At 39.8% G+C, this 15092-nt stretch overlaps 1 protein-coding gene across 1 annotated transcript in view; it reads left to right on the top strand.

Annotated features, from left to right (window-relative positions):
- Positions 1 to 13151, top strand: part of LOC109486509 — a 30674-nt gene extending 17523 nt beyond the window's left edge. Inside the window, 26 exon segments of the mRNA XM_019790346.1 lie at positions 91 to 186; positions 567 to 723; positions 911 to 1074; positions 1358 to 1427; positions 1429 to 1524; positions 1736 to 1938; positions 2100 to 2195; positions 2631 to 2802; positions 3195 to 3367; positions 3688 to 3868; positions 4081 to 4262; positions 4788 to 4883; positions 5268 to 5433; positions 5791 to 5942; positions 6276 to 6450; positions 6732 to 6804; positions 6807 to 6912; positions 7044 to 7139; positions 7404 to 7554; positions 8090 to 8250; positions 9346 to 9508; positions 10106 to 10225; positions 10672 to 10914; positions 11209 to 11289; positions 11738 to 11944; positions 12673 to 13151. Coding sequence (XP_019645905.1) covers positions 91 to 186; positions 567 to 723; positions 911 to 1074; positions 1358 to 1427; positions 1429 to 1524; positions 1736 to 1938; positions 2100 to 2195; positions 2631 to 2802; positions 3195 to 3367; positions 3688 to 3868; positions 4081 to 4262; positions 4788 to 4883; positions 5268 to 5433; positions 5791 to 5942; positions 6276 to 6450; positions 6732 to 6804; positions 6807 to 6912; positions 7044 to 7139; positions 7404 to 7554; positions 8090 to 8250; positions 9346 to 9508; positions 10106 to 10225; positions 10672 to 10914; positions 11209 to 11289; positions 11738 to 11944; positions 12673 to 12852 — 3760 coding nt within the window. The 3' untranslated portion in view covers positions 12853 to 13151.
- Positions 13152 to 15092: the final 1941 nt, after the last annotated feature.

Here is a 15092-nt window from a genome sequence, read left to right on the forward strand (position 1 = left end):
CCCTAACGATAAAAATGTTCCAAACTGGTGGCGTTTGGTAAATTACAATATGCTTTGCATTATTACTAATATCATTCTATATTTCCACAGAACGGATGAGGGCGACTGTGTTCAGATCCCCGGCTGTGACTGGGGAGACTTTGATAACCCACAAGTCTGTTCGGACAACAGTCTTCTGGCCGAAAGGTAGGAAATATTGTATTGGTCAAATCTTTGACTACAAATACCGCATGTTTCCAACACTATTTTTTTCTCCAATTTAATTACATGTACATAACAAGTATCTTGAAATAATCTTTAACGACTTTAACTTCCCTCAGAAATGACAAACAGGCAGTTCTGGAAGCTAAAGTTTGGTTGTTCCATCTCTTAAAGACGAGAGCAGTTGATGCTACTACTGATGTTGGCATTTTTCTAGGTTTCTAGTTCTTAACGTCACTGAAGGTTAGAAATCCAGCTAATCACGATCAGTTGCTTTAGTAAATGTTTTCTTACGATATTTCTTATTCTATGCACATTCCTCTTTCGTGTCTGCCTATAATGGTTGCCATTCTTTCTGTCTTCAGTATAGTGGTGGAGACCCTGTTCCCATGTGCAGACTTTGAATCTCTGTCTGCAGCAGAACAGCTACAGCTGTTCACAGACTTCAAGAGAAAACTGCACCTCATGTTGCCCGGTATCCCCCAGAAAGCCATCGATATCAACTCCTTTAAGATCGTCGATGTAAGTAATTTTGGAAACACTCTGTTTAGATACTCAAAATATCCACATGTCTGTTGTATACTTCTTACGTTGGTCAAATCATGACTATAGTACTGAACTGCACATTTTAAAAATAGAAGCAGAAGACTACTTATATCTTACTATGGTGCCTAGGGTTAGTGCACGAGTCTCCTTTTTTTCTGTCCAGGACGATACCATAACCTTTGCTCTCCAAGGCACCATGCAATACGCCACCCTACAGCAGTTCTACACCACTATCCGGCAGGAGTTGGAGTGGGCGCAGGACTTCCGTATCGGCACAACAGCCAATCCTAACAGCTACAGGTCCCGCGGTCTGGAGGACTATACAAAGTAACAATGTGTTTTGCTATGTTGATAGAGATACAATCACTTTGTAAAACACTGATTTCCTAATTCCCATCTATTCATTCAAATGTTCTTTGACAAACTTCTAACAGTCTAGTATTTTGTCTTGTATCAGTTCTTTCTGTGTTTGTTAAATCAAACTGTGAACGGGAAAAGAAAAGTAGAAAAAATGTCATGCCAATCCAAAGGAAATCTGATGTAACGAAGCAATAACAGTGTAGATTCATATCATAACATTTGATCTTATGTTGCTGAAATGTTCTTCTAGCTTGCGTGTCCAGCTTATTTTCGACTCGACGCTGAATTTGGATCCGATGCTGGCAAACGACCTGACGACCTCGGGAGACGATCGGGAATCAGACAAGACAAAATCTTGTCACAGCAGGGGTCTCACCGACAGTCCTGGCAACTCTCGGGGACATCTGGATGGAAAGGGTAAGGTTTAATTTAACTTTTACTGTAAATATTTACTTTCGAACACGAAATAATTCTTCTGGGTGGCTTTGTTTTTAGGTGCGCGCTTTGTTGTCAGTGTTGAAGTTTTTTTAACGTTTCAGGAAATAAATTTAAAGTTTAAACCGGTAAAGTTTATACTATGTCCATTCATAATATGCACCTAAACTCTTTCTGTTTTATTCTCGCACAGAACATTATTCCCTTCACAATAAGTAAGGCCGCCGATGACGTCAAAAGCCTTTTGGATGAGGCAGACAAAGTGGACAATCTAATACACACTCTGCCAAACTCTGTCATTTTCGAATTCCCCATCAACGGTGTGACATGGCAGCCTGTGGGCATGCTGGTCAACGGGTCGTTCGACGAACTGTGTCCACAGGAGTGTCTGGATGGGTAAGGATCACCCATGTTCTAGTGTTGTCAGACCAATTAAACTTCAGAAATTGCTTTAGAATCTATTGTAACATAATGGGAAATTACTGAATCATTATTTCAACTCAACTTCATAGTTTTAAAAAGGTATGATATTATCTAAAAGTATTATATCCTTTCAGTACTGACCGCGGCTCCTGTACTTTGATCCCTGGGTGTGATTGGGCAGACTATGATGACCCGGTCACGTGCCTGAATGACGCCTACTTGGTCGAACAGTAAGTGATATCTACATCAGTATTTGCCCGTTTATAGACGTGCCTATGTTACGGAACTGAACCACAGTTAGCACATCTCAAACCGTCTAGTAAAGTAAAATAGGAAGAACACTCCAAAAGCTGAGATTATGGCGAATAGATAGATAGACAGGTAGGTACAGAGGTATATAGATAGATATAATTTGATATATATAAAAGAAATTTATACGTAAGATATGCCATCATTATCATCATCGTCCTCCTTTCGTCTCAGTAGACGATGCCCTTGGTCCGGGACTGTCCAAGCATCTTTTTCCTTCTTCATAAGATATGCATAACAGAGAGAAAGATACAAAGATAGAGAAAGAGGAATAGAGAGATGGCTACTGGGACTTATTGATGCAGTGCTTCGAATTCTGTTGACACTGCAATGTGAAATCTTCGTTTGTTTTTCAGCATAAACATGTCGGCGTTCTTCCCCTGCCTGTTCGTCCCCGTCCACCTGAACTCCTCCGCCCAGATGCAGCAGGAAGTGACGGACCATTTCCTGGCTGCTTTGCGCGCTGCTCTGCAAAAAAGGGGCTTTACGGTACCTGATAAAGTCATCCACGCTGTGCAAGTTGGAAGAGTAAGTTTCCTTCTAAACTTTAACATTTGCCTTCATGTATATGGGAGTATGTTTTATTGCAGTTGGAAAGCAGTGCATTGTGGATTACCAAGGGCGGAGGTGGCAATGGGGTATTTTTGTCTGGAGTTTTCAACTTAGCATCTATAAAAGCTGTATGTTCTGCTGTCGTAAATTTGTACATATGTGGCATACTGAGCTCCCATTTTATACAGTGAGAAAACTTTGAAATAAAATTAGAGCTTCATAACATGATAGCTTAACTTTATTTCCGTTGCTTTTCAATAATTTGTGAAGTTATCGAACATTTGTGAAGAGCTGTTCAGATTGGTATTTCTTGGAGACTTTTTATACCAAGACTATCAAAATTGACCTCCATCTTACTTTGCTTACAGGATACGATCGACTTTAGGATCCAGAGTACAATGGAATACCATAACCTGACCGGCCTGCAGAGTGCCATCCGGGATATTCTATCGTGGGACGAACTATTCACCATAGGCCATAACCTGGATGGGCAGTACGTCGAGTACCGGGCGGCAAATCCTGAAGACGAGTTCAACAACACGTAAGTGCCTGGACGTCTCCTTAGAATTTTTATATCATTTCTACCAAAGTTAAGTTTCATTTCCATAATACTTTAACGAGGAAATATAACACTGCTATGAGCAAAAAAAAATTCCGTATGTTTTAGCTGAAAAGTGGCGCCAGTGGCCTAGTAATTAATGTCTTTTGTAACACTTGCAACATCCTAATGATCATATTAATCCATCAACAACGTTAACTAGTAGCACCTTCTTAAGGGATTATTTGCCACCTCAAAAACCACGAACGGATGTTGCTTTTAAACAAGCACCAATTAAAACATTAGGCACTACTTTGTTTCAGTGTCAAGTTTGAGATCAGCTTCGAAGACCAGAACGGAATGGACATCGATTTCGACGCCATCCTTGAGTCGAACTTCACCATTCGTGACATATTGGAGCAAGACATCATCAACTTTGTCAGCACCTCGCTCGGATCTTCGTCTGTCGCCACTCTGAACGTGGAGAACATATGGATACAAAGTGTAAGTATTGAAAACCCTCGACCTTGTTGAAAAGAGGTCATATGTATGTACCGAACAAGCTTTCGAGTTTAAATAAAGGCTTACTACTACTACTACTACTACTGAAATGAAAGTTTTGACCAGTTGGCTGTACATATAAGACGTAGAAGTATAAAGTCCACATTGTTGTATACTATGCATCATACCATTTCTGAATGCCGTTCTTTTGACAGAATTACTGCACATTCAGTATCAGCGTCCCGCTAGATAACGTGCAGGCTCTAGGTGGAGAGGCAATAAAGCTGGTGAACAACATCGGAAACTTCGTCATCCACGCCGGAGGCTTCCAGGTTCAAGCGGTGACTTATAAGGAGACCGAGACCTGTGACTTCTGCCCCCCTGTCTGCGAACCAAGGTTAGAAATCATTTGAAATCGTTTATCGGACGGGTCTCATAATGCGTATAAATATATCTATCTATCTATCTATCTATCTATCTATCTATCTATCTATCTATCTATCTATCTATCTATATATCTCTATATATATATATATATATTATATATATCTGTATATCTATCTATCTATCTATCCATCTATCTCTCTCTCTCTCTCTCTCTCTCTCTCTCTCTCTCTCTCTCTCTCTCTCTCTCTCTATATATATATATATATATATATATTATATATATATCTGTATATCTATCTATCTATCTATCTATCTATCTATCTATCTCTGGAGAGAGAGAGAGAGAGAGAGATAGATATGGATAGATATATAGATATAGATATATATACAATACTTACTGACGTCTAGCTATAATATCACCGTTTTAGAGATCAAATTGTCTATTAGAACCAGAGTTTCCCAAGCACTCCGGTCTGACGAATCCTGGAAAATGGTTTTGATATTTTTTTCTATCATCCTCATTGACGACGTGCAGAGATGAACTAGCTTGCGGTGCCAACATCGGCTGCCAATGGTGCGTGTTTGAAGGTACGCCACACTGCGGGTCTGACTGCCTGCTGCAAGAAGAAACGTAAGTTTTATGATATCATAAAATTGTTAAAAGAGTGGGCTCGTACATCATTTAATATTTTTTTGTTTAAATCCATAAGAAGGACGGGCTTTTCCATTAAAGGTCCATATGGCATAACTTTACCATTCATCGTACCTTTACCATTAACGTCATTTAGATTAAGCTTTCATTAATAAATGAGTACCTAATGTTATTAGCTATGTTCATATTGAATTTTATAGTATAATGGTGTATCAACGCTCAGTAAATGTGAAAAAAATGAGACACGGCGTTGCGATTCCCCTAAAATTAAAACAGCTTCATGAACATGCAGAATATGTACAAAAACTGTGGGTTTGCAAGCAGTGCATGACAAGTAATTTTGTTTTGCTTTTCTTTCACAAGGCAAGAGAAGCTGAGTGCGTATTTCCCCTGCCTACCTGAGGTGCTGGACGATCAGGCAGAACAGGGAATCCTGGAGAGTTTCCGCGAGGAAGTTCGCAGAGTCCTGAGTGCCAACTTTGGCGGGTTCAACACTTCCAGGAACCTGCTCAATATCACCATCACAAATGTAAGTATTCGTCCCGTAACAAATGGAGTAAATGTGCATAGTAGTATGTTATGCTATGCTATGCCTTGATTTAAGTTAAAAGTTAACATTCTCACGCACACCCATGCACGCACTTGGATTGACAGTGGGAATTCCTTTAACATTCCTTAAACCTATCCGTAAATAACGAAAGATGGACACGTTAAGTTTCTAAAGTAAAGCGTACTTGGAACTGAGAGCTACCAATACTTATTGATTCGTTGTATTTTTGTTTCCACTTTATATTTCTACATATAAGTTACGAATGTAATATTAGAAGTATCGCATCATGACAATAAATGCATAATTTCTGACAGCATATTAATGTTTCTACTGCAGCGCACCATCTCATTCTCCCTGAAAAGCAGCATGAAGCAGCAGATCACACCTGAGATGATCAGCTTCCTCCGCAACTTCTCCAACTGGGCTGGAGTCACCATCAGTCATGGCGGAAACCGGTACCCGGCCTGGGACCCAACTGACTATACAGAGTAAGCTAATATTCTATTACATGTACTTCCGGGACGGAAATATTGTTTTGGGTGGCGCAGGTTTGGGGAGAGTTTGCGTGCGTTTCGTCCTTGGCATCAAATACTAGTAGTTGAAGTGTCCTGACGAATTTACGCCTAATGCAGCACAGGTTCATTATCATTGTCGTCGCCGATCCCATCTGTCGACCATCACTGCTTTCCACTTGCTTTTGTCCAGCGCTAGTCTTTGTGGTCCTTCTAAAGTGAACTCCATCGTTATGAGAAATGTTATATTTTGAGCATGATTTAGTTTCTATGGTATCGGTACAGTCGTGTTCGCTTCGCATTTTACAGCATCAAGTTCTTCCTCCGGTTTGATCCCGCCTATGACTTTACGGCCATGCTATCAAGCTCTCTGGACCAGAGACGGAATCTCGAAGATGCCGTTCGGGCTATGGTCGGAAGGGTGCCAGATGTCTCGCTGCCGCCAGAGCTGAAGCCAACAGTGGCCAATATCTGGGCAGAGGAGGTACATCATACTTTCAACTTTATCCAACAATGTTGACGTACGTTGAAAAATAAATCTCAATTTTATTCGTATCGAAGCGAGATTAAGTAACATGACCTACATTTTCTATCAATATCTTCCTAATTACGATAATGGGTTGTTTTTAAACGAAAAAACACGTGTTGCATGTATACGAAATCCCCCTTAACATATATAAAAGAATGAACCAAATCACTGACCGCCCACGAAATCAGCCCTGTGTTAGATTGTGTAAATAACGGACCCCCCCTTTCTCTCCACAGCATGTCATACCGTTTACCGTTAACAAGGACCCCGCACGTAAAGACATCACCATGGCTGACATCGCAGAAGCCTTCACAAAGAAACAGTTTGTGTCGACATTTCAGGAACTTGCGTTAGGCCATTGGATATTTCCTATGAACTCGGCTTCTACAGTATTTGTCAATACAACTGCTCGACAATGTAAGTCTGTGCTTAGTCTACATCATGTTAATATTCTATGTTATTTTATATGTACAAATAATAACCTGAATGTTGAATCAGTGTAGATATGACATTTATTTCTAATTGATTGCGAATCATCTGTTTGACAGTCCTTCCGAAAACGAATGCGTCGCTGTGCCAAGCTGTGGTTGGTGCACACTAAACGAAGGTCCCGGATGTGGAGACAACTGTTATCTGGTAGAATGGTATGTAGACTACTTTACAGTTTTAATGCAGGATGTACCGTATTCATGGCAACTTACAAGCATCAATTTCCAATCGTGTAACAGAGACAGGGCCAATTACCTAAGCAATAAAGAATAATGGACTTTGAGAACGGCTCATTCATCTTTCTATAAAAGATTTCATGTAGCATCCACTACTTTTGTCTGACAGTTCTATCTAGCTAGAAGCGTAAGTAGCATATCCTTACCTGGATGTTTATCATTCATGGACATTATACTATCTAGGGCGGAGCACTTCGCCTTCATCCCCTGTGACCAAACACGAGACCTGAACGACATCCAGCGTCAGCAGCTGGTGGCCCAGTTCAGACTTGAGCTGGCAAACATCATGGGTTCAACAACAGACAAGATTATCAGGAACGTCACCATTACTGACGTGAGTGGCCCAGATGTAAAATATTGCATATTGAGGAATCGGTCACTTTATAAACTGATGGTGTCTTGCATAAATGTAGCTAATGAATAAATGGATGGATGGATGAATGAATGAATGAATTAATTAATGGATGAATGGATGAACATCTACAAGTATACACAAGTATGTCACCAACATCTCGTCATTCAACCAAAACGCAATAGATGGTTATCCATAATATTTTGTATCGTTCTATCGACGACATGTTGCAGCTTTTTGCTTGTTGGTCTTAATTATAACTAGAACAACGCTATAAGAGATAAAGGATACTAGGTGCACAAAACAACAATTTAGGGATCATGAAGCGGTCAAACAACGCACTGAATAACATGTTCATGATACACAGGAATATTCTCCAAGCAGATCGGTGGCAAGGCAGTGTCCTTTAGACAAAGGACAGCTCTTTAGCTTCGTTGGCCAATGGATATTGCCTTGCCATCTTAGGATCTGATTGGAAATCATAATCTATATCTCTCAACTGCTCGTATTTCCCCAGTCTGGAATCTACTTCGAGCTCCAGGGCACCATGCAGGATCGCTTTCTGCCGGAGTTCGAACTCAAAATTCGGGACGCTTTCGAACTGGCGGCTAACTTCACTGTGGGAGATTTGATCAATCCTGATCTTTTCAGAACTCGCAACCCCGATGATTTCACAGAGTAAGTTATGGCATACATAGCAAAATCACATTTACCTGTGGCTAATCATAAACTTTGAATATCTAATAACGACATTACATGCTTTTACGTTTCAATGAGTTGCATCGCAATATATTAGAAACCTTTTACTACTGACATACCCCGTTTGTATATTACAATTACACTATATCGTTTTTTAAAGGCACTCTATGTAGTTTTTTGCGCAAAAATTTGGAATATTCTGATTATACTGAATTTCAGTGTTATTAACAGTTACTATCACTTTTCAACACATTTGTGTCATTATTTCACATTTTTACGTATATTTTGTCCGTTCAAACAGTCCTTGCTCAGTACCCGGTGCCACCGGTTTGCTCTGAGGACAACAACAACAACATACAGGGGTTGCCCCCTAGGGTGACTAATTGGCCCGGGCATGCCAGGCTTGATTGACAGGGGCACATGTGACAAGATATAGCCTCCTTAGAAAAACACTCATATCTTTCACATGAGGTGGAATATAATTATCAACTTGGCGTATTTTGTTGGGCATGAATAAACTGTGGTCATTATCCCTTCAAAAGAGATAAAAAATCTGGTAAACGGTTAGGTATTTCAGAAACTGGTAAGCTATCAACTGACACCCCACTGGGATGTAGGTCAAACCACTGGCAGTGGGCAATACCATATGTACGGTGTGGCCTGGTGTGGCCAGAGGTTGAATAGAAGATCATTCACAGTTTTCTAAGCTTATAAGGAGCAAAGATGTTGTATTTTTTGTTGCGGAGTATAATTTTGGAATACTAAAGGGTTAAGTCAATGTACTATGTAAAGAAAAGAATGAAAAATATACTTTTTGTATTGTCAAAAAACTACATAGAGTGGCTTTAAACTTTGTAGTTGGTATGAAAAGCTCATTGTTACAAACCCAAGTTTAAGCCTAGTGAAAGTAAGATACGTATGGGGGAAGGAAGGAATAATTCCCTTACCTTAAAAATCCAACTGGGTTTCTTTTTTTCAAGCTCTAATATCAGTAAACTGGAGGGAAATGTGTGTATGTTTGTCAAAAATTAAAATCACTCCAATTAAGAGATATGTTTTTTTCGTTTTAAACAGTATGGTCGTAAAATTAGAATTCACCGGTGTGAACTTTGCGAACCTGGTCGGCCAGCATTCCGTGTCCGAGAGCAGGCTTCATCCCGCACTAAAAACTGCACTGACCAACGCCGGCATATCCCAGCAGTACGTGGTATCCAGTAAGATGCTTGACAGAGGCCAGGTGGGTTGACCATTGGTTCCTTTCGATTGGATGGAGACCGTTGATAGACCATTGGGCGACTAAAATGTCACTTTGTAATGAGCACAGGACTTTTCGGACTTGCTAATTCAGAAGCGCATGAAATTGCCACGCTTCACTTTTATTTTCCAAGCAAACTAGAAAGCAACTCGTGCTGCTGCAATTAAATGTGCAAAGATTGAGTGTAATAAGTCGTTCGGTGGAATATACATAGCTAACAGTTACCGAGCCGCATGCCTGCGAAGCTGGTGTGTTTAATACGCCGAATATATAATAATACGCCAAAGGCCGATTATACCGGCTATACAGATACAGAAGCTGGTGTATTACGTCTAAGGGCAGTTATACCAGCAACACAGATACAGAAGCCGGTGTGTTACACCGAAGGGGGTTATACCGACTATACCAATACATATACAAATAGAGATTCCCTAACATTATTAAGTCCGGTACTGTTTGTAAAGTAAACATTGTCCAAATTTACCTTCACTTATTACCATTGGTAAATCCAACTTTCTTGCAGTGTGCAGGGCGCCCATTGCGTCCCCCGTCTCTAAACAAATATGTATTTACTTACAGGACTACATCGAGTTCTCTATATCAAAGGATGTCGACAGCAGCGACGACCTGGCAGTGGAAGTTCAGAAACTCGAGGATGCCCAAGCCCAAAACGGAGGAATACTGCTGAATCTAAAACCCGTAAGTCGTGAAACATTGTTGAAATTCCGATGCAGAAAGGACTGACCTAATTGTTTCTATTGCAATTGATGGGAGAGATGTTTGTATTCACAGAAACTTGATTTTGTAATTATACATTTGTAATAAGTACATATCAATTCATATTTGCTGCTACCTAGTTAATAGCCTGTAGGAAATTGTATCAACACGCTCATCAATAAAATAGTACGAACCGACTATGAAACCATAAGTAGTCGGCTATAAGATGAATATTTTTACCATGAAAGTATATCTGTGTTAGCACAGGTCATTGTTAATTAAAGACTCAACTTTTTCTTCCAACACTGGAATGGCTTGTGACTTAATACACATTTTTGACTGACTCCTGAATTTGGGGTCACAAGTCACAAGTCATTTCAGTGTTGGATGAAAAGTTAAGTCTTTAATTCATAATGAATACATTTTAGAACCAGGTATGGCCCGGCAAAAGCACTGGTGTCAGCGCAAGAGGGACCTTTGACAGTATCTGTGTGCCATCGAGCACGCCACCCTCTACCCCCACTACAACAACTACCTACGGTACAGCACCAAACAACGGCATTACAACAGGTGGCCAAAATATAGCTCCAATACTAGCCTTACCAACGAGCAACCCCGGCGGCCAAGGGCCAGGCGGTATCAACAACAACGGTGGCGGCATTATTCTGCCGGTATGAGTTTAATATTTATTGCCGATGTAAGTAACATGCGAACATTGATCTAGTTGAGCTTACATTTTTGCATAACTTGCTTTCAAAATAAACAGGTGCAACAGCATGTTGCTGTCGACAGGTTAGGTCTTTTACACTAAACCTCATTGTCCGTGTATATATTCCTAAGATTAGAAAATGGTTATTTAGGCAACCGCATCCAGTTGCTCGAGTAACAGTTTTCTTGAGTATGCCATCATTACCTTGATGTCTAACATTTATCGACGCCCTACAAACGCTCTTTGCTTGACGCAGGGACCGGGTGTAGTTGGGTTTTTACCGGAAGGCTGCTGTGTCTGCCCAGCAAACCAATCTGTGGAAAGCATCCCTCTTACGGTAAGCCTCCTAGATCCTCAGCCTGTTTCGAAACGGAGACTTTTGATCGTTCGATACAAATTGTTGGTTTCTTTATCTTATTTTACTGGTATGGCAAAAATGTGCAGTAAAGGTCGTCATTCATAATGTTATGCTACCTCACTCAAAATCAGATATCTTTAATATGCTCCTTTCATGCCCTACTCAGATATCAGTGTATGTTGGAAAATTCATTTCTGAATCAATTCAAAAGCGACACCATATTGTAAATAGCTGATATATCACCTGAATTATAGAATGTAATAATACTCTTCCTAAGAAAACACAATAGATTATGGACTAGCTCGTTAGAATTATACTTTAATATTAGATTGTGTATGTACCCTTGCTTCTTCTTTGCCATACATTGTACCAGTTACAGTTGTTGAGCAATAAAGATGATTTGATTTGATTTGATACATTACAACAGTATGATCCCGAGGCGGCTACAGGACAGCTGTCCTCCACAGACAAGGTAGGGATGGGTGTGGGCATCCCGGTGGCCCTGGCGGCGCTGGCCGGACTCGGGGCGCTGCTCATGTTCTTCCTGAAGAGGAAGACGGACCGCCCGCCCACTCCCATCCGCAAGAACGTCGTCTCGCCGGTCGTGGAGTCTTTCGAGACCAACATCTACAGCGTAAGTAGAATGAAAGAATGAGTGAATGAATGAAAGAATGAATGAATGGATGGATGAATGAATGAATGAATCGCCCGCCCACTCCCATCCGTAAGAACGTCGTCTCGCCGGTCGTGGAGTCTTTCGAGACCAACATCTACAGCGTATGTAGAATTAATGAATGAAGGAAGGAGGGAATGAGTGAGTGATAAAATGAACGGACAACGTACGTGTGATGAATGAAGGAAAGAAAGGAACAATTCAGGCAACATGCAGCGTAAGTAGAATGAAAGAAAGAATGAATGAATAAGAGTGATTAAAAGTAAAACGTATTATTAAGTAGAATTAATGAAGAATTAGAATATAAGAAATAAGTGAATGAATGAATGAATGAATGAATGAATGAATGAATGACGAAGTTATCAGATGAAGAAACCTTTTACTCAAACAGATGGCAGTGATACTACTACGCGGGAGTATGCAAACAGAAACCAAACTGTTTAATTGCTCTACTATCAATGATCAAATGTTTATTTTTCAATAGCTTTATCTAATCACTTAAAAGTCTCCAAACACCGTGGCTTATGAGGAGCAAACTCTGTTTTTATCGACGTATCTCAAATCTTCTTCCTTAACTTTATCTTATCTTAAAGATAGAAGGGACAAGCAATCTTTACTTTTAACGACGTATCTCTATTTTTTCATCCATGCGTTTATCTATTGTTTTCAAATCTCTGCGTTTATTCCAGGCTTCCATGGACGACGAGCTGAGTTACCAGTTCGGTAAGAAGGGCGCGGAGCTGCACCGGTTCCGGGACCCTAACGCCGTGTACGGGCGGCTGTCCACTGCCTCCTGGTCCCCGTACCCGAGCACGGCGAGTTCCTCATCCACCATGGAGAGCTCTCTCTCAACACCTGATGTCTATTAGATAAGTAGATACATCTACTCAAGCGTTATCAAGCTCTGTAAAATCTATGAATATGCAAAACTACCATATGTTTGCATTAAAACATATTGTTATATGTTATGCCTCTGTAATCGTAATAATTCAAAATCCTTCGCCTTCAAATCTCTATTTCCCGTTTTTTGTTTTGAATAATTTGCCTTAATGTTTGCTGTCTATATCTAGAACCGTATGTAGGCAAGTGGGTTGACACTGTAAACACTGTAGTATGGCGTGCTTGAACAGTATTATGTATACACTTCGCAAGTTAGTTTCCATTCATATATACCTCCACTAGTTTCTAACGTCTGTAACATCCACGTTTCTCTGTGTAAGATGGCACGCTAGTTATGATTATTTCCACGTGTTTCTGCTGCATTTTCAAAATTACTATTAACAAATTAAGCTTGATTGGCCCTTTGAACCAAATTTTGTTCGCATCTATCCTGTACCAATTAGCTTGTGTGAGTTCCTTGTTTGTTTAAGGCTTTGTTTATTTCTGAAAAAGTAAAATCTACTTTGTTGTCGCTTTTCTGGTCATGAGAGACGAGGTATAGGCCTGGCAAAATACAAATGAACAAGAGTTCCACGATCTCATACCTTCGCCAAATGATGTTAACCCTTGCGGGTGACGAATTATACAATTTTAATCATTGATTTTGTAAATAAGAGCCTCATTTGCATGGATTATATCAGTTGATCATATTCTCCATCCAATGACAGCCTTATCATAACAAAAAGGCTATTATAGCACTTCCTCATAAATTATGCAAATGAGGTCATGATTTGAATAAATTATGTTTATTGATGTTCACCTTCACTTAACTTTCAAATGGGGCAAGTATGAAATTCGGGGTGCAGCAGTTATAACTATGGAATTATAAGAATTTGACATTAATTATGCAAATTAGGTCCTCATTTACATAATCTATATCCTCAGATGTTTTTCTCGTTCTCAAGTAGATGTCACAAGTGTTTCATAGTTCTATTATCGAACAAAGCAGATTTATAGAATTTCCTCATTGATTATGCAAATTAGCTCCTGATTTGCATAATTGCCATCTGATTATGTAAAGCATCACTTCAACTACCTACATACAAAAAATCACGACAATACGTCAACCGGTTCTTGAGTTATCGTCCTTCAATTTTTTTTCAACAAATGCTCCTGCAGTTCCAGAACAAGGCGCTAGGGGACCCAAACTCATGTCACTTCTTCCCTACCCCAAGAGCTATCTACCATTTAAAATTCGTGACCCTAGCATGTCCAGAACATGAGATATCAAAACCGGAAGTTCAGCTGCAGTACCTAGGAAAGCCGCCAGGGGGCCCAAAATCTAATCATTTCTAGGTCTCATGAAGACCTACCGACCTACCAAGTTTCATTCCAATCCATCCACTGCTTCTTGAGTTATCTTGCTAAACCACACACACACAAACACACACACCCACACACACACAGACAAACGCTACTGAAAACATAACCTTCTTGGCGAAGGTAATAAAGTTGAAATCAATAAATATATAGTCGTAATATATTCATAGACATATTCTTACACAGACATGTAAAGTACTATGTTGGTTTGAAAACAGGCTACCAAATTCCAATCGTTTTATCCCTGACATAAAGAAAAAGTATAAATTCCAATTATTTCAAGAATGTTCCTTCTGATTTTCTGATTAACAGGGAAGGACAAAATATACGTATATATCAGTTATGTATTTGTTTTGTAGAAGTTATGTTTATAAACAGTCTTGTAGTAAGGCCGCTTTAGGTTTTACATGTCTTCTTACTTACTTTTTCCGTAATGAATTTAAATGAGTTAAACGCTCTATTGTATTGCTGCGTAGATAAAGTTATGTTAAGAGCATTTTGGATAGACCAGAGGGTCGGGTGTGTTGCAATTCTACTCCATGACGTGGTGTGGCGTTTGACGTATTTGGACTGTACTATAGTACAAAACTGTACGAGTAACCTCCAAATAAACGTGTGTGCTTTCTAGACTAGTATACTTCCGTGTCGTCCCTTATATTATTGTCTGAACGGTTGTATGTCTGGAGTCAATTAGAAAACAGAGTCTCTGAAGTTGTTCTTTTATAACAGGAGGAGGTGGTGGCGATTAAACCTTCACCTTTAACTATCGGATAACTTCTTTTGAGGCCTTCATTTAAAATAGCTTAAAGAAACAGACTACACATCAAACAGATGGATTATGTTAGGTATA

Source organism: Branchiostoma belcheri, unplaced genomic scaffold (genome assembly GCF_001625305.1).
Source record: "Branchiostoma belcheri isolate BF01 breed outbred unplaced genomic scaffold, Haploidv18h27 scaffold80, whole genome shotgun sequence".
In the NCBI taxonomy this organism is placed as follows: domain Eukaryota; kingdom Metazoa; phylum Chordata; class Leptocardii; order Amphioxiformes; family Branchiostomatidae; genus Branchiostoma; species Branchiostoma belcheri.